Here is an 18,920-nt window from a genome sequence, read left to right as displayed (position 1 = left end):
CCTGGGGCTTGGACGTGAAGACTCGGTTGAGTCCTGTCTCCGTGCTGTGCAGCTGGGGTGAGTGACTTAATTTCTCTGGGCCTCCATGAGGCCACTCTGAAGGTAGGAGAGTCTCCTTGATCCCTGGGTCCCTGAGCTTCACCTTGGAGGACCAGATCATAGGGCCAGAGAGGGTGGGCTAGAGGGGACAGCTGGGGTGCTGGCGAGACCATGGATTTGCGGCCAAAGCTGATTTTGAACCTTGGTTCTGCCGCCCCTTGTTACCTTTATCATATCAAGCCGGTCACTACCTCCTTCTGAGCCTTAGGTTCTCTTCTGAAAAATGAGACCTTAGTACTTGCTGCTCCGGGTGTTGTGGGGTGCAGAGGAAGAAATGAGCAGGAGTGCCTCAACTTGTCTAGACTTCAGGAAACCTCCAGGGTGAGAATCACCCAGAGGCTGCAGAAGAGGGTGCGGGGTGGCGCATGCCCCCTAGGGGGCGCTAGTGCCTGGGAGAGCGGCTGGAAGTGGCTTCCAGGTAACCCCTGCCACAGGAGTGGGGACAGGAGGCTGAGAAGGAGCAACCAGAGAGGCTGGGGAAAGGGGGGGCATTAGAACATCCGATCTGTGGATGTGAGGCCCTGCCCCCAGTCTCACTGCTTTTTCCCCACCCCCAGACTGAGCGCTTCAAGTTTAGGAGTGTAGCAGGATTTTGCCTGCCCCTGAGATTTTGCACAAGACTGAAGCACTGGCAGACACTCCTCCCCACCTAGTTTTCTCCATGCTAGCGGACTTCTGATCTTGGCTTAATATGTAGCCTCTTCCAGGAAGCCTTCCATGATGCTTCACCCCTCCAGGTGAGGTTGGGTACGCCCGCCACAAGGCCTCTCTGAACCTCAGCTGAGCTTATGCCACAGTCTACGTCCTTGAGGCACAGACCACTGAGGCCTGGTTCTCAGCCTGGTAGCTGCCACTTAAAGGTCCCCTCATGCTGGTTGGTTGAATGAAAGAATGTGTTGGGAAACAGGAGAGAGTCGGATGGGATGGATGCATCTGTCTTAAGCATGGAGGTGGTTCGGGGTTGGGGTGGACCAAGGATACGGCGGTGGGGATTATGGGATGCGACAAGGAATGGGCTGGGCTGAGAACGGGGACCCCGAGCTCTCTTTCCTCCTTGACCTGCTGTCCCTGGCGCCCATGGAGAAGCCCCCCCCCACCACGCCTCGCGCAGGACTGGCTCCGGCCGCCCTCCCCCCCCCCTCCGCCCAAGGAGAGGCAGCACAGGCGTGTACAGGTTGATTTATTTACAAATATACTGATGTCTCATCTTTTGTTGGTGTTTCCATTTTCTGCTTTTGTGGGAAGAGGCAGAAGGTGAGCGTGGAGGGCAGGGCGGGGGGAGTGATGTGGTAGACGCTAATAAATAATTTAACAATGACAAGTTATTAAATAAAATGTGTCTGGGGATGGCGGGTGGGCAGTGAGAGTCTGTACAAGGAAAACAGAGGAATGGCCGATGGCCGGTGCCCACGCCCAGCTGGGCCGGGCTCCCGTGGGGCCCTGGGTCGGGGTGGGGGTTGGGCACCGGCAGACAGGCTCGTGGCAAACCGCACCTTCCAAGGGCCAAATGGTGGAGGGTCCTTCCTGCTCCCCCAGCCCTCAGGCCTCGTGTGCCCGGGAGTGTGAGTAGGTACGTGAGCCTCCGTGTGCGTCCGGCGTGAGTGTGTGTCTGTGCGTGTGCGTGTGGACCCTCTTCCCCGCAGGACAGAGCAAGCCCCAGAGCTGCAGGTTCTCCCAGAGCTCAGGCGGTGCCCAGAGCTCAGGCCAAGCAGGGGTCAGCCGGTTTGCCCTCCCCGGGAGTGGAGAGAGGGATGCAGGCCCCACAGGGGTGGGTGAGGCAGCCTCGCTGCTGGGGGGCAGCGGAGCCCCCTAAAGGAGAAGAGGCCTCCCCCCAGCCCTGCGACAGGGGCCTGACCTCGCTTGCGCCCTGCTCGCCCGGAGACAGTGGACTCCTCGCCTGCCCGTCCTGGGATTCCTCCCCACATGCCCAGCCCGCTTGCCCTGACCTCTTTCCCGACAGGCTCTGCCTGCCCTACAGTGGGGCCTTTGGGACCATAGGGTCCCTTTGTCTGTGCGGCCCCCCAGGAGGCTCCGTGGAGCAGGCAGATGAGGCTCTGGCTGGGGGCAGGACCCCACCTTCTTGTCCCTCCTCTGCCCTCTTTGCCGTGTCACTTGGGGCAGAATCCTTCCTCCCTCTGAGCCTCGCCCTCCGCAGCAGGGAAACGGAACTCGGTTTTCTCTAGCCCTCCCCATGCCCACCTCACGCGGTCTGCCTCTTCCTCCGGACCAGAACTTGACCTCCCTCCTCCCTTGGGCTTCCCATCCCTGCCACCACGGGTGATGACGGTCAGGGTGGGGAGTGCTCCTGGCTGCTCACTGCGCCCCCCCGCCCCGGTCAAGGCTGCACTCCTCACCCCCCACACCGGAAGAGCCTGCTTACCCCACCTCACCCCAGACTCCAGCGAGCCCGCTTGCCTCCGCACGCTTCTGCGGGGCGACCCTGACCGCTGGCCACCTCTCTCTGAGCCTCGGGTTCCTCATCGGAGAAATGGGTCCCCACTAACATTTGGACAGAGCTGGGTCAGAGTGTGAATGTCTCTCCTTCTAGAGGAAAGCCCCTCCAGGGTGAGCCCTACATCTTGTTCAACTGTGTCTCCACGGCCCATCCGGGGCTGGGCAGGGTGGACAGCGGATGTTTGGGGGAGCCTGAGGGAACAGAGGACAGTGAGCCGCAGCACACGGCCGTCACCTGACCACGGCTGATGGGGCGTCTCTGGCCGACCGGACACTCCGAAGTCTCTCCGGCTTTGACCATCCGTGGGACATGAGTGTGGGCGTCTATGAACCAGCGCCCCGCAAGGAGCAGTGCACAGTGAGGGCAGAGCCTGGGCTGGACTTGGGAGGTTGTGAGGCCCCAGGTGGGCTGGCAAGACAGATGATGCCCCCCGACCTCGAGGCCATTCACCAGACCAAGAAGATGAGGGGGTGGCATGGTGTCCCTTCTCCCTCTCCTCCCTAGGCCGGGCTTTCCAGGCTGGGATAAAGAGAGTGGACCAGATGCCCATTTCTGAGCTTCCTTCTGACTGAAAGAGTCTGATAGAGAAGGACCAGGGCCCCTGGTGGCTGGGGGGTGGGTGCTGCCCCAGGCCCGCCCCAAGCACCCCCAGAATGACTTGGACCATGTGAGCACAAGAGGAGGAAGGGGAGCATCTCTCAAGACACCAGCGTGGCTGCTTAAGGGACCCCTGGTGGCCCAGGACAAGAGATGGTACAGCGCCCAGGTGGGCTAAGGTTGCAGAAAACCGAGAACAGCGGCTGAGATCCCTGTGGGACTTCGTGTGGTACACGGAGGCAGGGCCAGGCTGAGCCGCCTCGCCCCGCTGACAGCCCTGGGGAAGAGCACAGGACACTTTGGGGCAGCCTCGGGCTCTCCACTAGACAGAGGAGCCAACGCACGGAGCAGGCTGGCGAGCGTGGAGAAACCCAGAGGGGGCCGGGCGGAGGGGACCAAAGGCGGAGAGAGATGCCCACTGTCCTATTCGCTCAGAAACTGGGCCAGGCAGATCTCAGGGTGGCGGCCTAGGGCTTGGTGTCAGAATTACAGGCAGGGCTCTGAGCACCTGGTGGAGGACACAGCGGCCACCAGAGGCCAGAGAGGGGTCATCGAGAACAGGACCCATCAGCCCGACCTCACTCCCTCTTTTGGCAGGGTCGGAGCTGAGTGGATCCGGGCTGGGGGCTGAGGCAGCCCGTCTGGCTTCCCGCGGGGCATCTGACAAAATGGGGCTGGATGTGCCCTAGGACGTGGCCTCCAAGGAGGACTGGTTCACGGGCCCACACCGGACAGGAGAGGTGCAGGCAGTCATGTGCCTTGGGTGCGAAGCGCAGGGCTAACTCCTGACATGACAGGGACAGAAAGCCAGGGTCACAGAGCTGGGGGTGCAGAGAAACTCCACAGGCCAGACTGAATTAAGGAAGAAGAAATGTGGCAAGTGAAAAAGCCAAGGTCCTTTGCGGGATCTAAACAAGAAGTGCCGCTCCCCCACATACACACCGGAGGGCCCTGTGGCCCTTCAGTCGTGTGTGTGAGGGTCAGGGATCCAGTTACAGTGAGTTTCCAGGTAATGTGGTCTCATTTGGGGCCACATTAACGGAGGCAGGGCACCTAAAGTGGGGGAGGTAGCTGGCTGATACTGTGAGGAGATTGGGTTACATCTGTTCCACCTTTAGATTGAAAGCTGGAGCCCAGTTGAGGGTACAGTTTTAGGAGAGAGAGCCGGAGAGACTGGGAGAGCCTGGCTTTGAGAAGTGAAGACTTGGGGCTCAAAGAGGCAGAGGCCAAAGCCACAGAGAAGGGCAGCTGGCCCGGGGCGGGATGAAGCAGCGGGCTCTCTGCCTCGGGAGGTATGTGAGAGGCAGAGGGAGCCAAGCTTCGGGTAGATGATGGGCCAAGTGGGTGACTCAGGAGGTCCCTTTCCGCCTGGAGGTTCTGCCATTTGTCCCACCTGCTTCTGGGGGCCCCGTCTCTGCCCTGCCTGCCCAGGCAGCCCCCCGTGTAGGCTGAGGCTAGGATACACCTGCGTCTGCGTGTTTCAAGCCCCAAACTCCCCCCTCCCTCCCACACCCGCCTTCCTTCCCCCCTATTGCTGTAAGAAGATGGGGTCCCTGCCCCGGTCTGGCCTCTGTCCCCTTCCTGACGTGGCAGGGCTGGCCCCCAGAGAGCCTCTGTGTCTCTTGAGCTTGTCTGTGTACCTGCGCGCACGGATCCGCATGGCCGTCGGGGCTGTGTGCACGTCTGCAAGTGAGGCTCATCTACCCTCCCCGGGGACTCCCCCTCAGGGCGGAGCCGAGGTGGGCTGCGCACACCTGCCAGGCTCTTCCCCACTCCTGTTCCAGATTCGGACTGGGACGGGTGAACCCAGGCTGGCGGGCTGGCTCTCGGAGGTGGGGGAGCTGGGCATGACCCCCGCGCACAGGGACACGCCCTCGCAGGTGACACGCGCCGCACACAACATGGTCGCCTTGGGGCATGCTGGGGCGGTGGCAGGGGGGTAGGGGGGGCTTGCCTGGACCTAGGCCCGGCCCCTGGAAGTTGGCTGGACACAGAGAGGACGTTTAAAAAAATAGAGAGAATTTAAGCTTCCCAAAAAAGAGATGGGTATGGGGAAGGAGGCGATGGAGGCCGAGGTGGGGCTGGGAGGCGAGCGACTTTCCGAGACTCTGGGTCCCTGGGGCGACACGGTCTCTGCCCAGGCTGCGCCCGTCTGCCTGCCCGGCCGGCCCGGGGAAGGGCACCGTATGGCTGTGTGTAGAGTCTGTGCGGGCGGTGGGGCTGGCCCTGGCGGCCGCAGGCCCCCCCCTCCCAGGCCCTGGCCCAAGCGTCCAAGCGGCCGGCTGGCTCTCAGGAGGCGAAGTAGGAACTCTGCATGGAGTAGAGCCGGTCGATGGGGTTCCCCACGCGGGCCTGCAGGGAGCCCACGTCCGAGGAGCCGAGGAAGCAGTCGCTGAGGCTGGTTAAGGAGGTATCGCTGTCGATGTCATGGAAGATGGAGTCGTTCCCTGGGGGCAGAGGGGGCGTCAGGAGCCGGGCAGGCGTGAGCTCCCGGGGGCCCTTTCGGCCCTGCAGCCTGTGTGGCCAGAGGTGAGGAGGGACGGGGTGACCTGTGGCGGCGGCGGGGGGCCTGAGGCGCCGAGGGCCGCAGGTGGGGCCTCGCGGGCACCCCCTTCCGATGGGAGGCGGCAGGCAGGCAGGCTGTGTCGGCGGGGGCCTGCCGGCCCGGGGGTGGTGGGCGGGGGCGGTGCTGGGGTGGGCAGGGGGCGGGGCGGCTTACCATAGGGGTTCATGTGGTCACCTGGCATTTGGGGCGGCGTGAGGCCCTGCTGGAAGGGGTCGCTGCTGCCGTAGGGACTCTGCTCCATGGCCACAATCTGCTGCTGGGGTGGGGCCAATGGCGTGTAGGAGGCCATCATGCCCTCCATGCGACTGGACAGGACCTCTGGGGAGAGAGCACACTTTCACCCACCCGCCCTGTCCACCTCATCCCAGAGCCCACGCCGCCCCGGGGGAGCCCTCCCAGATACACCTCAGGCCTTCCCACTGACCTCCCATATGACTCCCCAAGGCCACGGGGCCCACTGCAGTCCCCCTGACTCTGACCTCTTCTGCACTTCCCCGGGTTGCCCTGGTGACCCAGGGCCACTGAACCCAGGTATCTGACCCCTGACCCCTTCTCCCCAGACACATAGGAATAAACACATAGATAAACACAGGAATCGGTTTATCGCAAGCCAGGGATCTCCCCTCCCCACCTCCTCCCCTTCCTCCAGTGGCCCTGCCCTCCAGAAGCAGCTCACCGCTTGGGGGACACAGACACTACGCAGGCAGTCACGATTCAACATGTGGGTGCGTGAGCGCCCTGCATCTGGGAGCATCAAGGTGGGGCCCAGGCCAAAGGAGCTCAGGGAAGGCTTCCTGGAGGAAGGGACCCCTAACTCCACCTCACTTAAAGAATCAGCAGGGGTTCAACCATGCCAGGGGCAGGCAGCAAAGGCAGGGAGGGGAGAAACTAGCCAGTGGGAGCAGAGGGCCCTGTGCATGGGGCGATAGTGCCAGGAGGAGAGAGGCCAGGAGTGGGGAGGAAGATGGTCTTCGGGGCGCCCCCCCATCAACCCCAGAGCTCAGTGTGCCCCCTGAGGCTGTAGGAAGTCTGCTGTGGGAGGGGCTGCGGAGAAAGCCTGGCAGGGTGGAGGCTGGAGGCCGGGACCACTGAGGCAATTGAGGGAGGGGCTGGGCTCCTGTCAAGGTGGGTGTGAAGGGGGCGGGAGGGCCCCAGGAGCAGCCTCCATGGCCCTGCCTGGCAACCCAGTGGATGTGGGGCGTGGACAGGACGGTCAGGGGCGACTCCCAGGTTCCTGGTGTGGGCACTGGGTGGAGGGTGGTGCTGTCTGCTGAGGTGGGGTGAGGAGGGGCAGAGGGTCCGTGCGAATGTGGCGGCAGGGGCTGCTGTGTGCAGTGCAGCAGGGGCCCTGAGGAGCTCAAGCGGGACCATGGAACAATCTGGGGGAAGCTGCCTCTCAGAGGCAGCTGGGAACACAGGAGGTGGTGGCCGGGAGACCGGAGCCAGTGGCCACAGCCCCAAGGAGGCCAGGCTGTCTTGGGGGAGGGGGGAGGCAGGGGCAGAGAGCAAGAACTGGGTTCCAAGGCTCCAGTGCAGCTGGGGATCAGGGCCTGGCCCTGAGCCCTGACAGCAGGGGCCGTCCATCAGTGCCCTGGCATCTGCCCCAAAGCCTCCGTCTCACCTGGGAGCAGGCAGCCCTGGGGCCCCCACTCCTCTTGGGCAGTCCCTACAAGGTTCAATGTCCCCATGGCTGGGGAGGCCACCGCCCCCACCCCAGTCCAAGAAGTGGTAACATTTTGGCAAAGCCCAGTGTTCGGGGGTCTGGCCGCTGCCCCTCCAGCTGGCTCCTTACCACCCAGCAGGAACCCACACTGAACTCAACACCCCGCAGAGTCTCTCTTGAGATTTCTGCTGAATTCTGTCGTGGGTCGTGGGGTGTATGGTCACGTGAAAACCACAGCTTTGGGATGCCACATGTGGGGCCAAGGCCAGCTTTGCCCCTCACTCACTGAGCGATCCCAGTAAGTCCTCTGGTCTGCGTCTCCGCCTCCTCGGCTGTGACATGGGCTGTGACAGTGCCCTTCCCCTCCGGGATCGGGGGGCATTCCGAGAGGCTGAGCATGGCCAGTGGTGACAGCTGTGCCTAGCACACGCTGAGGGTGGGAGATGGTTGCAGGTATTTTGGGGGTTTTGTTCATTTTTAAGTAAGCTCTAGGCCAGACACAGGCTTGAACTCATGACTCTGAGATCGAGAGTCACACCTTCCACGGACTGAGCCAGCCCGGTGTCCCAGGGGCAAAAATTCTGCTACCCCTTGGCGCAGCCCATGCTGCCATCTCTCCTGGGGGCCCCCGTGGTCCCCACCGGCTCTCTCGATCCCAGCAGGTTCCGGGGCGCCAGCTCCCACAGCCCTCACGGCCCTGGTGGAAGGGGTCCGGGGTCCAGGATCCAGGGGGTGAGGGAAGAGTGCTGTTACCAGAGGCTGAGCCTGGGCCCTGTCGCCCTGGTCCCGGCTCACCTTGGCCCAGCCGCTGCGAGTTCTGCTGCTCCTGCTGCTGCTGGTGCCGCCGCGCCAACTTCTTCATCTGCAGGGGACACAGGTCGTGCCAGTCCCCACCTCCCCGTCCCCGTTCAGTCCCGGCCCCTCCCAGCAGGACCGTGTCTTCTGCCTGCACCCCCACTCCGGCCCTGCCCAGTGGGGGCAACAGGTGGCCTCTCACCTTGGCTCTTTGGTTCTGAAACCACACCTGGACCACACGCACGCTGAGGCCTGTCTCTGCCGCCAGCGTCTCTCGGACCTGCCCGGGGGGAGGGACAAGGATCAGGCCTGGGGGCGGGGGGGCCGGGGCAGCAGGCCAGGGAGGCGGTGGTTTGGGGGACCTGAGGGACGGGCAGGGGAGGTGGAGGGACGTCCCCATCCCCGGCAGGAGTGGTAGGCCACTGTCTGGGAAGGCGGCGGGTGTGGGGTGTCGGCCCCGCCCCACCCCAGCAGCCCCTCACCTTTCGGCAGGGCTTGGAGGACACCTCGAAGGAGGCCTTGAAGGCTCTTCGCTGCTGCGTGGTGAGGATGGTCCGGGGTCGCTTGGGCCTCCGGGGGTCTTTCCCGTCGTCCCCACTGCCTTTACTCTGGCTGCCCTGCCCCTTGGCTGGCTTCATGTCCCCGTCCTCGTCCTCGCTCTTCACTGTGGGGGACACAACCAGCCCATCAGTCTTGTACGAGGGTCTCAGATTGGTACCCGGAGGCCATCTGTCGCCTGGCGGGACCGCCAACACCAGCCCCCTGTACTCTGGAGACCCCACGGCAGCTGGTCAACCTCTGAAAAACTGGTTCCCACTGTCCCAGCCCAGGGCCAGTGGGTCCCACAACCCAGCGAGGAGACTCCGGGGAGCCTTCTTTCTTGGAAGCTTCCAGAGACTAAGAACTGTCAGGCAAAGCCATACCCCAGACATGGTCACATCCAAGTATTCATGACGACAGCACGCACGCCACACACACAGTTACACACTCAACCACTGACGTGTGCGCACGCACACTGGCACGTGGGTCCACAGAGCACGGGGCATACACAGCTCACGGACACACACACACACACACACAGGCCTGTGCTCACAGGTGGAGACATACAGGTAAGCACACACCCGAACACACACACACACACACACACACACGCATGCACGCACACAGAAGCCTGTGTGTTCACCCAGAGACACACCCATACCCACCATGCACACACGGCCACTTCCATGTCCCAGAATTGTGGGTCTCAGAGATGCCAGCCCCAGGCGGACACCATGCGCCTCCCACTGTCCCCAAGTCTAAGCTGGTCTCTTATTTCCAGGCCCACCTTCCTCAGACCATGAGCCCCGGGGCTGGGTCGTCTCCCTCCAAGACCCCCAGCCCAGGCCTGATAGGAATGGGCCAACGGCTCCTGGCTAGTGTCTGCTCTGCTCTAAGAGCCCAGGAAGCCACCACGGTGCCCTGCCCATGGGTGGACAGAGGGACAGATGGATGGGGAGCTCACTACTTCCTCCAAGGACACCGACAGGACAAAGCTCTTCCGGAAGGCCCTGTGACTGAGGGCTCTAAGTTACCCCTAAGGGCTCTGAAGACCAGGCCATCTCCTCGCCAAGCCCTCGGCTGCCGTCCTTCCCACTCCCTGGGAGTGACAGGGCCCCAGCCTTCTCTCTGGCTCTTCCCTTCCAAAACTCACTCCTGGTTGTACCCGCCCTTCTGGCAGGAGGGCTCTAAGCTGGCACAGCCCTTCTGAGGGCTGGAACAGAATAAAGAGGTGCCTTCATCCTGAGAAAGGGGGTCTTTGCTTCCACCATAGAATGCCCCTGTCCCCCCACCCAGCCAGGAAACTGAAGAGCTCAGGCTGCTGCCCCCCGCTGCTGAAGGCTGTGTCAGAGCCCTGCTTCGTGGCCACCAGCAGCCTGCAGACCGGGGCAGGCAGGGACACCTGTGGTGCCGTGCCACGGTGGGGGCCACAGCAAGGGAAAGGGAGGAACAGGAAGGGGGTTCAGAGAGCAGGGTATGTGTGCGTGTGCTTGTGTCTAAACCGCAGTCCGGGTAAGCGGGTGGACAAATGTGTGTGCAGCCGTATGCGTCACTGCTCCGTGCACGGGTGACGTGTGAGCTGGGTCATGTGTGCACATGGGTGTGTTTAAGTGGACGCACAGTGCGTGTTCCTGGGTGCAGGTTTGCACGTGCTTGGGCATCTCAGCGCACATCTACAGATGTTCCTGTGTCCGTGCTTATGTGCCCCTCGGCATCGAATGCACGTGTGTGTGGACACGTGTGGTCCCATGCAGGTATGCCGGTGCATGAGCACGTGTGCCCCAGTGGTAGTGTCCGCACATGCGTTTGTGGGCCTGGGGGCATGCACACCGGTGTCCACGGGCGTCTGATGGGGGCGCACTGTCTGTACGTAGCTCGGGTCCTGGGGTCAGGATTGGGCTTCTCCGGCAGCGCCCCCATCACAGCTTCTCCCCAGCTGCCCCCCTCCCCCACCAGCTCCAGCCACGGCTCACCAGAGTCGGACTCGTCGGGACTCACGGAGCTGAGCAGGTCCTTCTCCTTCTCGTAGTCCCCCTTGCACAGCAGCTGGCCCTCCTTGAGCACAAACTCGTCGCCCTTGCGCAGCTGCCGCTCACACACGCAGCAGCAGAAGCAGCCCAGGTGGTACACGCATTCCAGCGCCCGCATCACAAACTCCGTGGGGGCGATCTTCTCCATGCAGCCGCTGCACTTGGCTGCGAAGAGCCTGCAGGTGCACAGGGTGGGCTCACTGATTTGGCTTGGGGTTGGGGGCCCTCCCCGAGGCTGCTGTCCACCAGGGCCTCTCCCTCCTGCCACCCTGACTCCCCCCACCCCAGATAGGAGAGGCCCCACCCGGGCACAGAGCCAGACAGTGGGAGGGCCCCGTGGCCCCATTCTTCTGGCTCCCCAGGGCCCTGGGTGGCCTAAGGGTGGGCTCTGGGCATCCTGCCCTGAGGTGCCCTCTCCTGGGCATATCAGCTCAGGGCCCTGCTTGCTCCGAGACACCATGGCCACTAGAGGGCAGAGCACATGGTCAGCCTCAACCTTCCTCAAGAGCCAGGCGGGTTCTGCGCCTGAGAAGGGCGGGCAGCCTCCTGGTCCCCTGTCCCCTCACTCCGGGACCTGCTCTGCCTCCTCTCTGATCTCCCCTCTCTCTCCCACATCCATGAGATCCTGAGCCCTGTCCGGCCCACCACCCAGGCTGGGCTGCTCCTCTCCTGCCCGAGTGCCTGCCTCAGTCCCCTTCCTGGGCTCCAGGCTCCTCCAAACCCTTCGATACACCCTCCAGGATGACAGCCAGAGAAAGCTGTCTAAAACCCACATCTGCTCCTGCTGCTTCCCTGCTCCAGACTCTTCCGGGACTCCCTGGGGCCTCAAGGCCCTTCACACCCTGCCTCTTTCTGCGGCCCCGATGGAACAATCTGCGGCTTCTCCAGGGCACCTTCCCACTGGCCTGTCAGCATGTTCTTTCTTGGTTCTCGGCTGGGCTAACCCCTGCCTATCCCTCATTTTGGCTTGAGCATCTTCACCACGTGCAGATGTCTACTGAGCCCAGTGTGGCGGCTGCTGCTCTAAGCGCTCTGCACACAGAAATGCATGCAATCTGCAACCCGATGAGGCAAGAATGCACATTAGCCCCATCTCAGAGATCAGGAAACCGGGGTGCCCAGAGGGGGCGTCGCTGGCTTGGGGGTCACATGGTCATAAGGGACGAGGCCCACCGGGAGCCTGGGCCTGCCCCAGCCCCTCCATGACAAACCGGATCCATCTCCCATCTCTGGAGACAAAGCCGGGCGGGGGTGTCCCCCGCCTCCTGCGTGCGTTTGCAGGAGGGTCCGCGCTGTGTGGCCGCTCCTCTGCCCTCACCCACTGACCGCTCCTCCCGGCTCCCCCCATCCCAGTCACGTGGCCTGCTCTGTGGGAACTCAGCCTCAACAACACTTTGATGGAAAAATTTATGAAGAATCAAATTATTGCTGCTGGGAGGGAATTAAAACCATTTTTCATTCCCCACGTCCCTGGGCCACGTCTGCGGGCGCCACCTTGGGAGCGCTGTGCGCATCCCATCTCTCTTTATGGCCCGCCATCACAGGCGCAGATTACAGCAGCAATTCTCTACTAATCGGTTCCGGAACAGAAATGGCCATAAATGCGAGGCACTCGGCCTGCCTCCCTTCCCGGGGCTGCCGTCAGCGCCGCCCACGACGAGCTAGCGGGGTGTGGTGGATGGGGCCGATCTGTGCTCTGCCTGCTGCCCTGGCATGGGCGGGGGCACTCAAATGGGTAGGGGCATCCCCAGCAACCCCTGCCATCCGCCGCTATTCGACTGAACAGGCTCCTACTCATCCTGCAGTGCCCCACTCCAATGCCACCTCCTCTGGAGAGCCTTCTTTGATGCCCCTGTTGGGGAGTGCCCCCCCCCCCCGTATGCTCACCTGAGCTTCCCTCGGCCCTCCTTCTGCTGTGAAATGGGGATGTCAACAGGACCTTCCTCAAAGGGCTGTTGTGGGGATTCGATGATACTGAGCTTGTAACTTGGTATGTAAGAATCACATCAGGGACAGCACATGCCTCTGTCAGCTTCGCTCTGTCAGCAGGGGTTCCACAAGGTGGGCCTGGCTCTACCCCATCCTCAAAAAGGCCTTGATGAGTGTTTGCAAAGCGGGTGAGTGAAGGCTTGGGGTGGGCTGAGGTTCAGGCATATAGGACCCTGCTAACCCACAGAGTGCGTGGCTTTGGGAGGGGAACATGGGATAGATTTCAGCTCCGATTTGGCCCTTGGGCTGGATAGTTTTGTTCAAGGCACAACCTACCCAACTGTCCATGGTCATCTTTGGCAGAGGCCCCTAGGAATCTGGCTGGCTGTCCGGCTCTTCCAAGGGAGAGGAACCAGGCTGCCAGAACTTGATGCTCTGACGTGGGGGCTGATTCTGCCCTGTCCCCCAACCCCACCCCACCCCCATCACCCCTCTGTCTCCTTCCCACACTTATACCTCCTGATCTAGGCACCACGCTAAGGTCTGCAGCCCGGCCTCAGCAGCCCATGAGCAGACAGGCACTGGTTGCATCTCTGGGCTGGCCTGGTGGGGCCAGGGGCCCAGGCTGGGGTCAGCCTAGGGGCTGCGGCTCCTGGAGAGGAGGCCCTCTTAGGTAGGGGAGGGTGGCAGCAGGAGGGGTGACCCGCATTTGCAGGCACCACCACCATGCAGGCTGCATTCAAAACAGCCGTGCTAATGCCTTGGCAGCAGGGGGTCGATTGCTACTTTCTCCAAACTCATCAACACAATCTATTATTAATACTTCTCCAAAGGCTCCGTGCCGCCATTACCGAGGCAGCGCCAGCCACTCGGGGCGTCATCTGTTATCTAGATTGCAAAAACTCGGGATATAAAACAAACTGCGCACACTTTATAAACGGAATGTGCCATCCGCTTGGTCTCCAAGCATCTCTCCACCCAATAAAACATCGGGGGGGAATGCATGAAATACTCACTCCCAATTATGGGGCTGCCTTTGTCTACGGAGCCAGGGTGAGCACGACTAACGCACGTGCGGGAGGGGCTGGGGTGCCAGCGGGGTCCCCTCCTTTCCCTGGACCCCCTCCCTCCCTCAACCCCTCCCATCGTGAAGGGGTGGTGGAACCGGCTGCTGAGAAGCAAGCAGGCAGGCGAGTGGCACTGGGACTGGATGGACGTGCATTCAATGCCTGGTTCCACCACTTCCTGGCCAGTGACTGGACAAGTGATTTCGTCTTTCTGAGCCTCAGCTTACTGATCTGTATAATGGGCTCAACAACACTGCCAGCTTCTTCATGTGAAGGTGCAGTGAGTTGTCAGTGTCGAGCAGTGAGCACAGAGGGAGAGGTCAGAGGGCTGGGCAGGCCTTTTGAGGCCTGGAATGAGCCTCTCCAGGAACGGTGCGCAGAAGCCACACATACTAACCAGAGACAAAGTTGCTCAGGCTGAGGAACTCTGAGCCTTCCCGCCCAGTGGGGGCCCTGGAACCTGAGGGCAAAAAGCCCTGCCAGCATCCAAGGCACTGGATTTGACGCCCAGGTCATGATCTCAATCTTGACTTAGCCACTCACCGCCTATGTAACCTTGGGCAAGTCTGAGTCTGGGTCCTCATCTGTGAGATGGGGACAAGAGTCCAGACTCTCCAGAATTGTGCTGGGGGTTCCAGATGTGTGTGTTTCTGCTTCCCACACTTGGGGTGGAGGGATGGTGGGCGGGGAGGCCACCTGTGACACCTGCCTCTCGGTGCCAGTCCCCTGGCCCAGGCTCCTCCCCAGTCCAGGAGCTCCAAGCCAGAGGGCAGCTTCATGACCACAGCACAGGCACCCAGACTTGCAGCAACCCACACAACCCACCCCCATTCTCCATGTAAACCGCCAAGCCTTTCCCCCTGCTATCTTTAACGTCCAGAACACCACTTCTCCTACCCTTTGACAGCCAAACACCTGCTTATTCTGAAGGATTCAGCTTGGATATCCCTTCCTCCAGGAAGCCCCCCTTCTCCTCTCCAGTCGTAGATGTCTTCCTTGCTGAGTTTCCCATCCTCACGGCTCCTCCCCACTATGGTATTTACTAGAAGGAATCCACTTTCCCTACTTCCGGGTCCACTTTTCCCGGGGTCACCCCTCTCTTTGGAGCTGAATACAAGACCCCAGACACATGAAGGTGAGGGGCAAATATTTATGCAATGAATGCTGAATGAACCAATACAGTCCCATTCTGCCTGTGAGGTAGGGCGGGTGGGTCCGACCCCGAGCCTGGTCTGGTGCGAGCACCCACCACCTGCCCTGAGAAGACGAGCTGCCTGCAGGAGAGCAGTGTGGGGGTGGGGGGGTGATGGAGCCGGCAGCCCAGGGTTCCAGCCTGACTCTAACTTTGTCCCTGGGTGACTTTGCTCAAGACATTTAACCTCTCCGAAGCTCAGTTTCTTCATCTATGAAATGGGACTGGTGGTACCTTCCTACAGGGCTGTTGGAAGGGGCTACTGCATGCAAAGCCCTTGGCACAGTGCCAGGCATGAAGAAGGCACCCCAAAGAGCTGCCTTTCTTTTGTTCTCTTGTTGTCCTTCTTGGTCACCCTCAATGGGATCTCCATCACTCCGGGGAGTGGCCTTCCTGACTTCAGGTTTACAAGTCCCAACCAAACTTCCCCCTCATGACCACCCTGGGTTCTGGGTCCTTCTAGCTTCGATCTGGCTTGAGCTAGACAAAGCACTCCTGGCTCAGCTCTGTGTGTATTTGTCTGTCTGTCTAACTAACGTTACTGAGCTCAATTATCATCGCTTGCGTCACTTCATTAAGTCCTCTAAGAACCCTTAAGAAAAGACACTGTTTCCATCCCCTTTTTACAGATGAGGACACCAAGGCTCAGAAGGCAGGGTCAAGGTCATCTGGCAGCACTACTCTATACTCCCTCCCTGCTCTGTGCCTCCAAATACTTCTCTGCCCACCAGTCCCCCTTGTCCTTTGCTGGGGGTACCATGCCCAGGTCTGTTTGCCGTCCAGGCTCTGAACACCCAAGTTCTGATCACTCAGCATAAGCCCAGCACCCAGCAGGTGTAGCTGAGCTATTTTTCTTAAACAAAACTGAATATGTCCCTGTCACAAACATATCCATCCTCCCCCAGGATCATCTGTGATTTCAGAGTAAGAAATTCCCTTTTTTTAGGGACGTCCCTCCCGTGAAGAGTTCCTGTCTATGAGAACACATCTCTGTCTCCTCTGAGTTTTTACTGGTTTATTTGTTAAACGCTCAATTTATTAAACTCATAAAGCTAATAAACAAAACTCTGAAAACCAATTTTTTTCTGGAGCATTTGAACATGGATTACAAATCTGATTAATTACTTTCTCTTAAGCCACTGACAACTGCGGAGAGGCAATGCTGTAGGTCTGATTCTTTTACCTCCAATAAAATTAGCTTCGTAACATCCTGGGGACCCTCCAGCCTCTCCCTGTGGGATTTCACCCCAGGTCTTCGAGACCATAAGCATGCACTAGGCTTGGAATCTTTGCTCTGTCCCTTCCTGGCACAGGAACCATACACAGGTCCCTTCTTTCTGGGCCTCAGTGGCCCCATCTGTTCAGTGGGGATAATGGCTGGGCACCAGGAGGCAGGCTCAGTAAGGAGGCACCGTGATTGCTGTCACCATCTCTTTAAGATTTCTGGCACCTGTTCCCTATCCTCGTTGAGTGGAAGCTCCGGTATCTCCTCCTCACTGTACTGCGATTCCCATACCCCACGGCAGCATCTTACAGTTCATGTAGCCACTCACTGGGGCCTCAGCCCAAGGGTGCCCACCAATTTCAGGATAAGCCCAAAGACCTCATCATGTCACTTACACCAGCGCCGACACACCCAGCCTCAGATCCCCCAACACCAGCCGCCAGGCTCCTCACTGCTCCCGGAAAACCGCCAGCCCTTCCTGCCTTCTTCCTTAAAATTCCACCTGCCGGGGCACCTGGGTGACAGGTTAAAGCTTCTGCCTTGGGCTCAGGTCATGATCCCAGGGTCCTGGGATCAAGCGCCGCATCGGGCTCTCTGCTCAGCAAGGAGCCTGCTTCCTCCTCTCTCTCTGCCTGCCGCTCTGCCTGCTTGTGATCTCCGTCTGTCAAATAAATAAATAAAATCCTCTTTTAAAAAAAAATTTCACCTGCCCTGAAAGGCTGTCCTCTCGCCCCCTTCCTTTTGCTTCTTGTTGGACTACTCTTCATCCTTCCAGACCCGATTCAAGCGGAACCTCCTCCGCGAAGCCTTCCGTGACACCCAGATGTTTGTGTGTCTGAAGCCCTCACTGACCTAGAAATCAGAAACTGGGTCTGATTCACACACACCCCTCCCACGCGGGGTTCTGGCATTGAGGAGGTGGCCAGTGAGTGTCCGATGAATGAGTGAATAACCTTGTGCTAAATGAAATAGGCGGCCGGGTTGGACAAAAGAACATTGGCCACTCTGCTTCTGGGAGTTTGCGAATGCCACCAGGTAGCAAGGTAAGTGAACTCACTGCTCTCGGCCTTCACGGCGATACAACCTGGAGGCCGATTCCTAACTTCTTACATCACCTACAGTCTTTACACCCCTCCTGTCGGGCTGGGCTCCAATTGTACCCTCATCTCTAGTACCCGGGGAAAGGCCCTGGGGTAGGAGGGCCTCGCTGGTATTCAGTGACTCCCTGGGCACATGTGGTTGGGTCAGGCCTGGACACCTGCCTCAAGGTGGACCAGTCCATCCTCTGTCCTTTCTCCCGCTCATCGAGAGCTTTTTGTCAGCCCCCTGTGCTTAGAGAGGCACTTTCCGCATCTCCAACACCAGCTATGTAGCCCTGGGTCATTGACATCCCCCCCTTTTAAAGATTTATTTATTTGTGAGTGAGTGGGCGGAGGGAGAAGAAGAGAGAGAATCTCAAGCAGATTTCCCGATGAGCCCAGAGCCTGACGTGGGGCTCGATCCCAGGACCCTGAGATCATGACCTGAGCTGAAATCAAGAGTTGGCTGCTCAAGCAACTGAGCCACCCAGGCGCCCCTCACATCCTTTTTTTGAGCCTCGGTTTCCTCTTCCGTAAAAAGGGGGTGTTGACCCTCCCTCACCTGGTGATTGAGAATCCGCTGGGGAGTTTTAACCTGTGTGAGAGGGTCTAGCCCACTGCCTGGCGCAGAGGGCACCTTGGCGGGTGTGCATCCCAGTCTCTCTGCAGTCTGAGTCTCACCATGGTGCTGGGACACAGGCTCTGGAACCTTCTCTCCTCACCTCCAGTTTCAGTATGAAGCCTCCAGTCAACATCACGGGGTCTGGCTGTGCCTCGGAGGCACAAGTTTCCGGGCCACACTGGGGACGAGGCAGATTTGGGTCTCTCTAGGCCCAAGTCTCTCAGTTCTTAGAAACACTCCCTCCATGGGGAGGGAACCGAAGCCCTCCGTCCCACTGGCTATACCTTCCCCTGTTCACACAGCCAACACCCAGAGAGGCGGACTGGAACAGGCTCGTGCAAGGTGCCCGAGAGTGAGGTCACATCATCTGGCCCCACGAGGACTGGAAATGCATGACATGTGCTTTGAGAGGCTACACCTGGGGGACACGGAAAACCATGACAGTCAGTCTGGAAGAGAGCTGGGGACTTGCTGGGGAAGCTGACAGGACACGTAATTCCGAAGCTGGTTCTGGAGCCAGAAAGAACAGTGTTAAGAGTGCCATCCTGGCTCCGCGGCTCACTAACCGACCTCGGGGCTAGGACCACTGTCCCCCAGGTACAGGTATTCACTGTGATGTGCTGAGCCTCTCCGGCCCCAGCTTTCCTAGGCTGGTGGCCAGGAGCCCAGGAGCCCAGGAGGGCATGGCCGCAGAGCACTTGAGGCAGGCTCCCCGGCAGCCGACACTATTACTGTCTAGGGGGCCCAGCTGTCTGTGACGATGCCAGTGAGAGATGAGCTGGAGTTCACAGGGGCCCAGGGGACAGGACCCTGGACACCCCTGGGGGTCCAGCTGCTGCTGTGAGAGTTTGCCTGTCACTTGGAGGAGCCGATGGGGTGAGGGCAGGCAGAGGGAGCTGCCCGGCCTCCTCCCTCCCCGAGACTCGCTGACATCTCCCCCACGTGCCTGCCGCGTCCTTATCATTCCGGGCGTAGCTGTTTTTTATTTTGAGACAAAAAGGGGCCTGTTGATGGGGATCCAACTCAAACCAGCTGCAAACATCTGCTTTGATGCGGCGGCG

The 18,920-nt window shown here is 60.3% G+C and overlaps 1 protein-coding gene across 2 annotated transcripts in view; it reads right to left on the bottom strand.

Moving 5' to 3' along the window:
* Window positions 1-1,262: 1,262 nt before the first annotated feature.
* Window positions 1,263-18,920, bottom strand: part of LMX1B (LIM homeobox transcription factor 1 beta) — an 82,750-nt gene continuing 65,092 nt past the window's right edge. The window contains exons 3-8 of one of the 2 annotated variants that reach the window (XM_004757301.3): window positions 10,689-10,921; window positions 8,658-8,839; window positions 8,378-8,455; window positions 8,176-8,242; window positions 5,871-6,035; window positions 1,263-5,598 (exon numbers count right to left, since the gene is read on the bottom strand). In XM_004757301.3, coding sequence (XP_004757358.1) covers window positions 5,441-5,598; window positions 5,871-6,035; window positions 8,176-8,242; window positions 8,378-8,455; window positions 8,658-8,839; window positions 10,689-10,921 — 883 coding nt within the window. In that variant the 3' untranslated portion in view covers window positions 1,263-5,440. The remainder of the gene's footprint in view (window positions 5,599-5,870; window positions 6,036-8,175; window positions 8,243-8,377; window positions 8,456-8,657; window positions 8,840-10,688; window positions 10,922-18,920) is intronic. The other variant, XM_004757302.3, reaches the window with a different exon arrangement.

The sequence above is a fragment of the Mustela putorius genome, unplaced genomic scaffold, assembly GCF_011764305.1.
Source record: "Mustela putorius furo isolate JIRA1106 unplaced genomic scaffold, ASM1176430v1.1 tig00000596_pilon_pilon_pilon, whole genome shotgun sequence".
In the NCBI taxonomy this organism is placed as follows: Eukaryota; Metazoa; Chordata; class Mammalia; order Carnivora; family Mustelidae; genus Mustela; species Mustela putorius.
The sequence above is the reverse complement of the archived record's forward strand: the minus strand, read 5'-3'. Positions and strand labels throughout refer to the sequence as shown.